This window comes from Antechinus flavipes, chromosome 3 (genome assembly GCF_016432865.1).
Source record: "Antechinus flavipes isolate AdamAnt ecotype Samford, QLD, Australia chromosome 3, AdamAnt_v2, whole genome shotgun sequence".
Classification (NCBI taxonomy): Eukaryota; Metazoa; Chordata; class Mammalia; order Dasyuromorphia; family Dasyuridae; genus Antechinus; species Antechinus flavipes.
This window is the reverse complement of record NC_067400.1, coordinates 56,594,413-56,609,637: the sequence shown is the minus strand read 5'-3', so window position 1 is coordinate 56,609,637 and position 15,225 is coordinate 56,594,413. Positions and strand designations below refer to the sequence as shown.

General features: G+C 30.9%; 1 protein-coding gene across 1 annotated transcript in view; it reads left to right on the top strand.

Annotated features, from left to right (window-relative positions):
- NYAP2 (neuronal tyrosine-phosphorylated phosphoinositide-3-kinase adaptor 2) overlaps positions 1–12,358 on the top strand; it is a 142,857-nt gene extending 130,499 nt beyond the window's left edge. Inside the window, exon 6 of the mRNA XM_051990504.1 lies at positions 11,121–12,358. Coding sequence (XP_051846464.1) covers positions 11,121–11,348 — 228 coding nt within the window. The 3' untranslated portion in view covers positions 11,349–12,358. The remainder of the gene's footprint in view (positions 1–11,120) is intronic.
- The last annotated feature ends 2,867 nt before the right edge of the window (positions 12,359–15,225 follow it).

The following is a 15,225-nucleotide window of genomic DNA, read 5'->3' as shown; positions in this document are numbered from 1 at the left end:
AATTTAGGGTTTAATTAATGCTAATGAAAACTATTAAAATAATATGTTTAGCCTGAGCATCAATGTTTGCAGTAATTGAATTTTATCTTGTAACACTCCTTGCTCCTTCAGGGAATGTCTCTTTAAGGCCTTTTCTTTATAAAATAAATTGCTTGCTTATTTAAAAACCTGTAAATTAACTCTGAAAACTACTCAGAATTTTTAAAATACAAACAATTAGCTTAATCGCATTAACGACATGCATTGCACCCAGTACAAGAGTCTCCATTAGTTGTAATTTATATGATGGTACCAAACATGTTGTGCCTTCTTTATTCAAGATTGTAGACTGGTGGGTTTTTTTTTTTTTTAATTTTTCCCTGAAGTTATTTTTAGTGTACCCTGGACAAAAAAATGATTAATGTTCTTCAAATGGGAGAGAAAAATGGACTTTGTTTGAAGGCAGAATGTGTTGAGTTTTACATAATGCCAAGCCCAGAACTTGTTTCATCAATTCATTCTTCATTATGTTTCAATTTTTCCATGAAATGGACTGTCGGACTGTCGGACTGTCATAGGTCAGAGTAGCTGAAACTTGTTAATGGTATGATTTCTCTGTAAACATGGGCTACCTACACTTTTCTGAACTCCAATATAGACTATAAAGAAATATTTTAAGTACTGGAAATGAATCACAAGAATCTCAATAATTGTGTTCTCCAGAACCAAGATTTCATCAAATCTGTTAAGTCTATATAGCTTTAAACAGTATATTGCACTGTTTATTAATTTTTCTGTTTATAATATCTATGTACATATATGTGTATTCATGCCTATGAGTGTGTCTATATAGCATGTTTTTGTATCAATATAATCTTTATGTCTGCTTGATCATTGCCTCTTACTAGATGACATGTGAACAAACTAATCACATTTATGGTATATGTATTTTTACTTTTTTTTTTTTTCAAGGATTCTGCATGCTAACATCCCATTTTGGTAAAATGTTTAGATTTAGTTGTCTTTCCGAATAATGAAAATAAAATATATTTGGCTTGTTTAAAAACATCACTTTTCTAATTCTTGAAATATCATCATTCTCTAAGTATCTGTTATGGGGCTTAGTTTGAAAATAGGATGTTTTGGTAATTCACATCTTCTCTAGTCATTGTTTAAAAATTAGCTCAAGCCTTTCTCTCATGTGAGACATTTCATTCAATACTTTTCTTCTCATACCAAAGAGGGGCATGAATTAAATTCAATGCAATTCAATTAGAGTCCATGGGAACCTTGTTAGGTCGATAAAAATACTTTTAAAAGTGCTCATCAAATACAGATGGGCAATATCAATATCATTATTATAATTATTATTCATAATTCATTAGCAAATGAATTACAAGGGTAATGTTGATCAATTGCTGACTCTCACTGAATTGTTTAATTGAAGTGCTAGAGACACTTCAATTATAGAATTCTAAGGGGGAATGGACCCAATCGATTTCGGATTTTAAAAAATGCCCTCCATGATATACCTGATAAATAATCATTCAGGATTTATTTGAAGTACTTCAGTGAGCACAACTCACTACCCCCACATGTTCCTATTTCATTCAATTATATATATATATATATATACATATATATATATATATGTATATATATATATATATGTATATATATATATATATATGTATGTATGTATGTATGTATGTAAACTTTTTGAAGGCCTCACCAAGTCTATAATTGGCATGAAGGCACTTTCTACTTGATTCCTACATTTTTATAATCTCACTTAGACAATAAATAGTACCTGTTGCTGTAGTTAGGAAATTCACTACCTCTTAAACATATAAGAGAAAAACTCTTAGTCAATTGTTTCTAATAATGACACTGAAAAATACCATATTGGCAGAAAGTAGAACCAGAAAGATGAAGTTTGGAGAGATACTAGAGAACATTCAGTCCAAACTCCTTATTTTGACATATGAGAAAACTGAGGCACAGACACAAGAATTTTCCAAAGCAACATTCCTACCAATGAACAGGATACGGGCACAAATCTTTATGCAGTAAATATTTCTGATTTTCCTTGAATTTAAGATTATATCACCTCTATTAGTCAGGTTTTAAACTTTTTCCAGCATATAATAGATAATCTTATAATAATAGCCCCAGTGAATGATTACTTGCTCATTTTGATGACATTCCCTTTGTCTTCATACTAAATGCTATAACACCATCTCTTTTTATTGTCCATTTCTTTTCAAATGCATTTGCTTTAGTTCATTATAGTTGGTTTGTTCAGGAATAATCCTGTGTGTGCCATAAGGGAATCTCCATAATATGATGTTTAAGACACATTTATATAAGTTTTTAGGAATGAAAGAACCAATTTCAATCTAGGCACATCTGAAAAATAATAGTTATTTCAAGAAACTAGACTTGAATTGGCAGGTAGAATTAGTTAATTAATGTAATGCTAAAATAACGGGTTTTGATTATAAGAACATAAGTTTGTGAATATTGTATTGGGGAAAGATTTCAATTTAACTTGGAAAATTTTTCATTCTGTCCAACCCTGATAAGGAAATTAATTTCTCACTGAAAAGACAAGAATAAGTGAAGAAAGTTATTTCAATGGAATCACAAAAGGTGTAGGTTACCCCTGAAGCCTACATATCAAAGATTAATCTTGAATGGAATATATATATATATATATATATATATATATATATATAGATAGAGAGAGAGAGAGAGAGAGAGAGAGGAGAGAGAGAGAGAGAGAGACTCCTAGCATTAACAAGGCAAATAGATGGCAAAGTGAATAGAATGCCTTGCTTGAAATCAGGAACACTTGTCTTCCCAAATTCAACTTTGGTTTCATATACAAGCTATGTGATCTTGGACAAGTCACTTTACCCTGTTATTCTCAGTTTCCTGATTGAAAAATGAACTAGAGAAAGAGATATATGTATGTGCATGTATACACACATATTTATATGCACACACAAATATTACAGATAATCTGCATCTGGGTGTCTATTTGACCATATGTATGCATGAATGTATATGTATGTATATATGTAAATATGTGAAAGAATTAATTTTTTGGTGATTTCTCAGACATTTTATAATTAAGTCTATAGATAAATTTTACCCTAAGTACTATAAATATCTAAGTAAAATTTTACGTTGTTACAGCAATTGTAAAATTCTTATTACCTAATTACATATTCAGAGATTACAAATTAGCTATTAGCTGATTTGTAATTTGCTTTGTGTCATCTCAGACTATGACTAAATAGCATGTCTATAGGCCACCTACATATGTTTCCTAAGATGAACAATTATGCCATCAGAGATACAGAAATATAAGCCTTGAAAGAAAAATCTAATTCCGATGGTACGTGAATGATTACTACAGAATTATGTCTGGGTTATATTGTGATAATATCTTCCCATTACTGAATATGTCCATAAGCAGAGATAACAATTTCTTTCTATATTTTAATCAGTCAACAAATTATTAGTGAGCAAAACACTGCTTCGTGCATTGTATCCTTAATTTTAATTGAGTCAGGATGAAGAAGAAACAGTAATATAATTGTAATATAGATAATATATAGAAATATAGTATAATATAAATCTATGATAAAGATATTGAAGCAGTTTAGAAGCTGATGAGAACATTTTCTTATGCCAATATGTGCTTTTATTTTTACATTGTCAGTCATGACAAGCAGTCTTCATTGATAACTGTGTAATATTTAGGAAAAAACACTAAAGAATTAAAAAACTGTTAGAGTCAAAGGGCTTGGTCTTGAATCTTTGCTTTGTCCTTTGCTACCTGTTTGACCTTGGAAGAGTTACTTTACCAAGTAGACTTCAGTTTCCTAAACTGTAAAATTAAGAGAATGCAGTTTCTCTGAGTTTCTTTCTCTGTTTTGATTAAAAAAAAAAAAAAAAAGGAGTGTCTCTTTATATTTTCTATCTCAAGTACAATTTAATATTTACTATTTATATGAATAATTTCCTAGAAATTTTTTTTTAAAAATAATAGCAGGTGGGGGGAATTGTAAAAATAACGCTGAAAGTTGTGTTAATCATTAATATGACCTAAAATTCAGATTTTGTGATTACCAGATTACTCTCCCTTTCTTTACACGAACCAAACAATGTTAGAAGAACTTGTTTAAACCATATATTCATTTTATTGGATACATGAATTTGTATGTATGTATGTATGTACGTATATATGTATATGTTACTATTGATAACATCCAATTAAATTTTATGCTTTTTGATGTTGCTCAAGCATGCCCAACTCTTCATGACTCCATTTGGCAAAGATACTAGAATGTTTTGGCATTTTCTTCTCTGTCTCCTTTTACAGATAAGGAAACTGAGGGAAACCGCGTTAAGTGGCTTCCATTGACTTCCTTAGGGTCACCAACTAATAAATGTATGAGATTGATTTTGAACTCAGGTCTTTTTAACTCCAGTCTTGGAGCTCTATTTATTATACTACCTAGCTACCCCATTTCTTATGTTAATTAGTCTCAATAGATCATATGATCATTAAATAATAGAATTAGAGCTGCAAGGAATTTTAGAAACCATTTAGTCGAACATCTTCATTTTGTAGATTAGATCAAAGTTTCTTTAACTGTGTGTCAGATATAGTTCACTGAAAGTAGGTGTTATAAAAAATTTGGCAACAAATTTGGCAACCAAATTTGCAATGACTAAAAATTAATTCAGTATCAAATGTACAATGAATCTGAAGTGTTTCTGGCAGTGCTTGACCATGTTGCTTTGTGGAACTCAAACTCAAGACAGGCTCATATAAAAATGTCTTTGGCAAAAAGGAGTCATCAATGGAAAAAAATTTAAAAAGTCTTCTTACAGTTGAGGAAACCAAGGATCTAAGAGATAAAGGAACTTGTCCCAATCTCATATTTTTTAGCAAGTGGCAGAAATACAATCAAACCTATAAACTTTGATTCCAAATCCAATGTCCTTTCTACTGTATTAGTCAAATAATTTTATAAAAATGCTAGTCAGTCACTTGAATAACTGTTAGAACTCATATTTAGGGGACAATAGGGAAAGAAATGATGGTGATTGGATCCACTTATAGTGGAAAGTGAATGAGTAGTAACCTGAGGTTTTCTACTTGATTTTTTACTCCAAACAGCATATTAATTATGCTTTTGTCTATCAAAAAGCATATTGTACTTATCACAATTCATAAATGGCTTTATTTACATATAAAAGTTATGGTAAAATATTTGTGTGTGTGTATATATATATATATATATATATATACATACACACATATGTAACTGTACATTGAAAAATCTCATACAAATTAAATTGTAAACCTAATGTACACATTCTTACATACCATAATCTTGGAGATATGTTTTTCTATATATTGAAGATCCTTGTTTAATGGATTCTATTTTTTATAAGATTCTACTTTATTCATCCAATAAGAGAGGAAAGAAACCCAACAAGGCTAGAGGTCTTAGCTCAATAGATTATGATTCAAGTCAAGTTTATAATTTAGAAGTCCAAACAGCAAAAATCAAAAATGACTTTTGGAACTTTGAATTTTAGAACAAAAGCAGAAGGGAAAATTCTGTTGTATGATCTGGTCAACAATTGATTTTGAAAGGAACTTGTTTTGGATAATGTGAAGAAAATAGAATTCCAGGATATAGTTAGTATTCAATCTCAATATACCATTTCCAATTAAATTGAAAATTTATGAAAAAGTACTATACAATGATATTTGTATGTCTAATATCATCCAAGAACTTTTAAAGTTAGAACTTTTAATCTAACTCTACTTTATCATTCCATTTTATTTGACTCATTTTTTTCCCAGATAACCACAGACATGTCATCTAAAGACCTTAAAAAAAAAAAAAACTTTTTCTCATTTTCCTCTTTTATTGTATTTTTGCCCACATCTAATGATTATATTGCTAATATAGAATTCCTAGTGTGAAATTTTTTCCTACCAACACAGAACACTTCTTTAATTTAGATATGATGTGAGCTGGCCTGAAATATGATTTTTCTATGATCACTTAGTATGTCAGAGGCAAGACTTAAACCTAGAAAGTCCTGACTCCAAGATTATACCTGTATCAATTATACTACATGGCCTGCAAATCCATTTTCTATATGAAAATGTGTTCTAATATTAAAGAAAAAGTTATCACTGTGTACAATAAAGTAAGCACTTTGCCTGTAGGTTGTCCTTGGTGCTGCACTATAATATGTCACAATATGAGTGCTTAGCAGTGCACTTGTTTTTATAACATAAAATATGTACTATGGTCTTTTAAATATATTTGCAAATTAAGAATAATGAAATAGATGACACAACATAGTATAGTGCGAAAAGCTCTGGTTTGGACTCAGGTCCTGGGCTCAAATCAAGCTCTTTCATTTAATAGATATATGACCTTGGAAAAGTTAAAAGTTATTTCTTTCAGGAATTCATTTTTTTTTTCATCTATAAAAGAAGAGTCCTTGATTAGATGCATTCTAAGGATCTTTCCAGTTCTAAGTTTTGTGATTTCTAGACTTAATAGCTTTGCATCTCCAGTAAAGCCATAGCCTTTCAATGCTATATTCAAGTTTAAATTACATATTCAAGTTTCCTCACCTTTGAAATAGGAATAAACATTCATGCACAAAATCTCAGAAGGTTGTAGTTGCTATTATTACAGCATTATAAAATGTGATTTAGCATTATTTCAAGGATAACAATAAATCTGGAATAATATAATTTTCACACATATATTCATATTCATAAGGATAATATTTTGGAAAGACTAGCATAGGTCCATTTTCTTTGATTTGCACTGTCATCTCAACAGTGTTTTTATACATAACTTTTTGGAATTACTAAAAATTAAATTAATTAAACAATTAAAAAGTAAAACCCAGTAAAAATAAAGGACTCCCAACTCATTTTAGCCTGAAGAATTTCTTTAGGCAACTCTTAGTCAAGGAATTGATCTTTGGAGCTCTCTATGATATTCTTGAAATACAGTCTTCCAAAGTATATCTTCCATGAGGGAACAGTGAAGGTTGAGGGAAAGGTGAGGAGAAGAAATGGTACCATCTCTGTACTCTGACTCTTTTCCCCCTCAACCAATTTGACATAAAACAATAAGGTTAGTAAGCTGACAGAATGGGTGTTTTAAGGTGAGGGTGTTCAGTATTTCAGAAGATCTGTAAGGCTCTTTGTGGGCATTGCTCTGCTAATACAGAAAATCATTCTAAAAGGCTTTCAAGAATCTCCTTCACAATCTAATGAAACCACAAAATCAACAGAAGCATTCATCTCCTTATGTTTAATCTTCTTATGGTGAGCTCTGCACTCAGCTAGACTAGGCTTCAGAAAGTTGATGAAGAGTCTGTCTCCAAGACAGTACTTTCTAGTTTGATAGTACCTTCTAGATTTAATTCCCCGAGGCCATAGTTTTTAGGAACCCAAGTTAACTAATTCATCATGATACCTAACAGTAAAGATTGAGGAAAAAACTATGATAAACTTTCAGTTATCTTCATCAAGTGAGGCACACTGTAGTATCTGGGAATCTAGCTTATAAGTTATTGATTGATAATAACTACTGACTAAATATGAGATGATTATCCTATTCCCTCCAAAGTAAAAGAAGAAAGTCAATAAAAGGATGTCTAATTCTATGTGACCTCTGGTGACTACTCAATATTATCCTTACCAAAGTACTTCATCCCATTAGTTCTAATATTTGTTTCTCCTTGTTGCCTACAAAAGCCTGCTGCTATGTTTGGCTAATTTTTGAAAGATGAAGAAGAAAACAAGAATTTTGTGAGACCCCTGCATTCTTTCCCAGCAAGTGGCATAGACCACATGGATACAAGATGGCATTGCAGATGGTACCACTTGCACATATATGTGATTGAGTAGCAGGAAATGATAATCTGGCACTGAATGGTCACACTTAGAGGCCAATCTGTGATTGAAAATTTGTTTAATGTAGTCCACAAATCAGCCAGCCTGAGTATGAGTAATTAAAAGTTGAATATGTAGCCTTAGAAATTTCATTGTATTTATTTTTAAAAATATGTGTGCAGCATATATATATATTTAGAATATATATTTAATGGGTTCATAATAATTCCAACAGCAGGAGAATGTTGACACTGTAACAATAATAACTGTAATTCATATAGAATATTTTGCAGCTTAGAAAGTAAATGTTATTCCTTTTTCATAAAGAAGAAGTAAACTGAAGACAAGTGAAGCTAAATAACTTTTCTATAGTGGCATAGATAGTTAATGATAGAAATGAATGATGAACCAAAGTTTTTGAACTCAGTAGAGTTCTTTCTACTATGTTGTCTTGCCTCTATAATCAATCAACCACCAAACATTGATTTACGGTCTCTTATATGCTAGGCATTGTGCTAGGTGCTATATATTCAAAGAAAAAATGAAATGATCCCGACTTCACAGGTTATTCTATTTTTTTTTTGTAAAGTTTTCTCCATCTGTTGTATTGTTTGTTCACATAATATGTTGGAGAAACAGTTAAAATGTAAATATTAAAGCCAAAACAAAACCAGATATGACTTTGAATCTGTGTACTCTGTTGTACTTTCTCAATATTGCTGCATATTTATATTATGATATCCTTAATTAAGTCATATTACACCTAACTTTATGCAAAATACTTATTAAAATTGAGAATTGTATGCCCAAAACTGTGTCATTTTGGAGTTTCAATAAGTAGCAAAGATGCAATTTAAACCAGCATTGCCTGATGTCATTTTTGGAGTTTCAATAAATAGTAGGTATATTGTTTGAACCCTCACTTTCTGATGGTCCTGATATTTAAAGGATTCAATAACAGGTAAAAATAAAAGACACCCAAAATAAAAAAAAATACCTGCTTACTTAGTATGGAAGAGATTCTTTTATGGAAATGAGAAATTTCTTCTATATCTGGAAAATCTCTAATTTTGTCATTCAAGCAACAAAACATCATAGCTCTTAAGAATTGTACTTCATTCATTGCTATAAGTAAAAAAAAAAAAAAAAATCAATTTGTCCCCAAACTGGTTATAATTCCTCCTAAACAAGCCTGTTCTTCAGACTCTAGCAAGAAAAAAACAACAACAAATCTCAACAAAAACAAAATGAAATCACAAACTTCTATTTATGTAGTACCTTGAGGTTAAAAAACACTTTATGTGTTATATCCTTTGATCTTTCACAATGTTGTAAGATTAGTACTATTTTTACAGATGAAGAAATTAAGACAGAGAGGTTATGTGATTTTCTTATAGTCAAACAATTATTATGTAATTGAAAGCAGGTTTCAAACTTTGGTCTCCTTGACTTTGAAGTCCAGTGTTATTACTCCTATATCACCTAATTGACTTGTCTGTTATAGCACTGATGCTTCCCCATGTCATAAAAATTAAAGAAGTAAATGGTGATGAAAACTACAGTCTACGGCAGAACTAGCCATACCTGCCTTTTTGAAATGAACTATTGAACTTTCTTTCAATTTCCAACATCTGACGAAAGATGTTTGGTATGGATAAGAAGCATATAGGAAATTCTTTTTCTGGATTTATAATATGAAAGGATTAGCCTATGTTATTTCTAACTGCATCCTTCAAACCTCAAAAGATAAATATTATCATTGGGTAAGTCAAATATATCCTCTACCAATGCAGATAATGTTCTTCCATACACAAATGCTGTTTTGTTTTTAAGTAATGATGAGTCAATTGATGAGTTATGGCAATTCTTCTGGTGATGTAATTCTTTGGACATAGCTGTGCAGGTCCTCATATGATCCCTACGTAGTTGATCACTGGACCTACACTCAAAGTCGTCCCAATTTGTTTTCTACTTAAATTCTTTATCACTCAAGATAACCCCCAAACCACAATGAGATGTTAGAATAATATTTTGGCATTGGATGCCTTCTACTTCCATAATTCAGAGATTGGCTTCTGTGTAGTTAGTTCGTCCATCTTATTCTCTCTCTGCTTTCATTCTATCTTTGGCACCACTGCCAGAGTACACAACATTGTTGTTATTGTTGTGTGTGTGTGTGTGTGTGTTTGTGTGTGTGTCTCCATTCTTTTGCTCAAAATGTTCAGTGATTGTATTTTTCTAGGTAAAATTATTTTTCCTCAGTTCATGATCCTCAACAAAGTGACACCATTCTACCAATCCAGGTTTATTTTATACTGTTTCCTTTGAAATACTCTTATCTCCTACAAATCCCTCTCTATTCCCCAAAATACCCTCTATGTTCTTGTCTTTGTATCTTTCATCACATTCTTCCTTGTGCTGGGAATTTCTTCCTTCTCCAGTTTTGAATATCTATCTATACTTCACAGTTTGGAAGGACTTTGGAAGTTATCCCCTTCAACCCTCTCTTTTTATAGAGGAGGTCATGGAGTCTCAAAGAACTAAAGTGATATCCAATATCAGAAAGCATATGAAGTAAGATCTTTGCTAAAGATTTCATTGAACTTCAAAATTCTAAATTGATACAATGTTTTGACAAGCATTCTGGATGAAAGACTAAAATAATTGACTATTATTCACCTTATTTTGAACAAGGTAAATCATTAAATAGTAACAGAAATCATGCAATTCTATAAAATGCAATTTATAAATGAAGCCTTTTTTTTTTCAGACTGCTCCAGAAGAATTCAGACAATACTCATTAAATCATATTACTAAGAGATAAGATTGTCTGGAAAAGAACAAAACCAACTATTGCATTTGGATAGATTCAGAAAGTTTGAAAATGTGATATGAAACAGTCAGATGAATACTTTGAAAAGTGTATTAGTCCTAAATGATTCAGGTACATTAAAGCATTAAAATCTTCATTAACTGGAAGAATAATTTGTTTTTACTGAGTAATTATTATCTGTTCTAATTATTCTAGTTCCTCATATAATATTCACCAACTTTATCAACTTTGCAATAGTTTTTTTTTCTTTTTTTTGTTGACATTTTGAACAAAATTTCTGACAAAAGGAAAATTCTACTCTATAGTCAGATCTTGTTTATGCTATAATCACTCTTTCTCTTTTCGCAGGTGGCATGCATGCAATGGTTGCATGGAGACCATACAATGATGGAGATGATTGAGAAAAAGCGCTGCTTGTGCAAAGAAATCAAGGCAAGACAGAAAACGGAAAAAGGACTTTGCAAACAAGACAGCATGCCAATTCTACCAAGTTGGAAGAAGAATACAGGGACAAAGAAGTACAGTCCTCCACCATATTCTAAACAACAAACAGTGTTTTGGGATACTGCGATATGACAAAGTGTGAGATGCAAAACTCCATAAGACTATTATTTCACTTGTATGCGAGGAAATGTTCAGCAGGTTGGTTTAAGAGAGTGTTTGTCAACATACATCTTCTTTACTAGTGAAAAAATGGCATCCTTGAAATGCCTTGGAATGTGTCCTTGGAAATCCATGTTAAGTTGTGCTTACTTAATACAAGTCCAAGGCATGTTAATTTTACCAACAAATTGAGATAAATGTGTGTAAGGATTTTTTTTTAATCCAAAAGATATTTAAAATGTAAATATTTTACTAGTCTATTGAAAGAAAACACCTGAAATAGTACACATATATACATATATAATTTACAGAGGTATCAAGAGTTTTACTATATAATGTATTAAACAATTTATTTTCTATTTTCTATGTAATCCCCTAATTTGTTTTCTTGTCCTTGCCCACCTAAATTTGTCTTCTGTACAAAAGCATGTAACTATAAATCATTGTTCAGCAGTATAATATATGAATAAATCTGGTGCTGGAATGGTAGAAGTTAAATATCACCATATTCATTAGGCACATCTGTTACTTTTTATTTGTATTAAAACTTGATAGGAAATTAATGCAAATGTAGCACCTAATTTGGATGTCCACATCATAGTAAATCCAATATCTTTTGCTACATTAGTTTTTAAGGAATTTATTTTAAATACCCTCTTGTTTATATTAAATAATGGTAAGTCAACTCTCCAGAGACAGTTATTCAGATATACTTGGCTAACCTAGTAGAATAACTTTACTTTAGAAATGTCTGTAGGGATATACCTCCTTGCGTTGTTGATTTGATTAGTGGAGACCAGGGTTCACTGTGACTATGAAAAGGGATATCAGAATTTGAAGAATTATACTGTTTTCTAGAAGGATTTTTTTACCATGGCAATGTAGCCACAATTCTTGACAAATGGCAGAATGAAGGGTAGGACGATATGTGTTTTTAATTTTTTGCCTGATGAAAAAAAAATTATGAAAGTCATTCAAGATTTGTTTACATTGCTTTGTGTGTGTGTGTGTGTGTGTGTGTGTGTGTGTATGTGTGTGTGTGTGTGTGTGTGTGTGTGTGTGTACTCAAATGCTTCTCAAATTACCAACATTTAAGATTAAAGACACATTTATCCATTAATTTAAGATATTCAGGTCAGAGTTTTCTGTGCAGAATTTCCCTTTGTAACAAATTATGATACCATGACCACAACCAAAGAATTGTCACTTTTATTTTATTGTTTTGATTTGTTTAAAAAAAAAATGGGATGGGGTTGATTCCAATTGTATATGATGATGGGATTTGTGTTAAGAGTTATATATCTTCCAAAAAAAAAAAACTTGGTAAAAATATGAATATTGCCACGGATAAATGAAAAGTAAATGATCACATATATTTTGTATATTTAAATGACTACGCTTCTTAAATTTGAAAGCATGAACATTCTTTAACAATCACTTTAGTATTCTTTGGGGGAAAAGTGTGTTTTTTGACATTACTGTCATATTGGCTTTCCTTTTTAAAAGATATTGACAGCAATGCTACAGTGCTGGTCAATAAAACCAAATATAATAGAATTTCATACTTTTTTGTAATCTATATTGCTAAACCTTGAGTAATGCTTTATCAGTGTAGTTCCTTTCAAGCCTTTGAGATATTTTAAAGATAATTTTAATAATTTATAGCTAATGTATATTTTGATGTCCAAACTCAGAATTCTGTACAAGATAAGGAAAAAGGTAAGTGTTTGTATATACATGTGTGATTGAATATGCAGAAAATATTTGCAAAAGCAAATTAAGAGTAAGAGGATTATCCATAATAGAGGTGGGAGAATAAAATAGAATCATAATTATAGGAAGTTATGAAAAAGTCTTTAGCACTTCAAGATAATTTCTGTCCCTAAACTTCATCAACTGTTTGTTGTTTAAAATCCAACCACCACTGGCTTATAAAAATGAAAACTTTTTATGAAAACACATTGATTTAATGAAAATGTTCATGATTTTAGCTGTTTACTATTTACTTAAGTAAATCAAACCACAGAGATCCAATCAAATCAAATTCAAGAGATGTAGTTCTCTTTTAAAGTTATATTTAGGGCCAAAGTAATAATCCTTGTTATAACCTTAAAACATATTGAGGAAATAATTGCTGAAGAAAACATTAATGTACTTGTAGCTTTTTATGTAACCTCTTTTAAGCAGGAAGGAAAATTGACATTATATCTAAAACTTGACAAATGGTCAAGCATAAGTTTTTGATTTTAATGGATCTACTGTTGTGTTCAACAACATTTGATTCTCCTATCTAACTTTTCTAGTTTCTTAGGTTGACACATATTTCCATGTAATTTTTAACAAGCCCAATTCAAAAATGATACAATTGAATGATATGAAAAAATGACATCACTGTGATTTAAATCCTGATATTTTCAGGATTATATGCCTATGAAATTGATGATTGTATGTACCTAATCAAATCCAATGAGCATTATTAATCAATGAGCATATGCAATAAGCAAAGCACTGTGGTGGATGCCAAAGACAAAACAAAAACAAAAACAAATAAAAGAAAAACTACCCTTGTTAATTAAGATTAACATTGGAATGGGAATGAGTTTATGTGAGTAAAGCTTTCATTAAATGATTTGCTTGCTACAAAAGTATTTTATTTTTCTCTCATTATTTTTTTTTGAAGCTGAAGAGAATGTTAGTAGACAAGATTAGGTGGAAAGACAACCTATTGAGAATCAAAAAAAACAAATTATGGATCTGATCTGATAATTGAAAGTAAAACATTAAAATTCTCTAACACTTGATTGATCTGGTTCATTATCTTCCTGATCAAATCAGGCATGTCATGGTCATCAAGTTATTTTGCTACAGCCTACTAGTTCAGCTCCAAGTCTCATTGGTAGTCTCATTGATCGTCAGGGAGATGGATTTTCTGCATATAGATTTCCTCAGTAGAGATGAAATGAAATTTTTGAAGTGAAAGTGAGTCAAAAAAAGGACAAAAAAACCAATTCAATATGAGAATACTACCACCTATATAGAGAAAACATAGTGTATTCCCTGGCATAGAGTTTCTTTGTTATCATGTACATGTAGGCCTCCATCTTTTCCCATGTAGATATAATTGAAGCATGTATGAAATAATCAGTGATCTCTAGCACTAGCTGATAAGACCCACATTTACAAAATTGATTTATAAAATCCACCACTATAATTTTTTAAATGAATAAAATATATATATATAATTGTGCTCAGTCAAATAACTATTTTACTTAAGAGTTGAATTCAAACAGGGTCCTGCACATCCTAAGCATTCCAGAAATCTTTTTTGTACTTAATAAATGAAGATTGACATGACTAAATTGTACCTTTTAAAATCAGTTCTCTGTCTAGACTCAGCTATACTCAGGTAGTAAGTGGAATATTTCTTCAAAGATACATATTGTTCAGTAGCATGCTATTAATGTTTAGCTTAGGCTGTGTCTATATGCCTAAATTAGATGGAGAGTTTTGATTTACTTCAATGATCTCATGAGTGAAAATAGTTGAAGCAGTTGTTTGACAAATGTATCTAGTCAAGTCAGAAGTCAATGTGTGTATACAGATAAGCTTAGCATCATCCATATGCTGATAAGAGGAAGGGGAGTATTCAATGGCCTCAGATAGAATGCCATCAGAGTGCTTAATTCCTGTCTTTCTTTATATATTTGCATAAGAAATGCAGAAAATGCCAAAAGCTTATAATGTAAAGACCAATTCATTCTTACAGATACATTTTTAGGCTGGTCAGGCCACAAAATACTTTGACCAACTCACCCTGCCTACTTACAATCCATGGAAACACATTAAATCA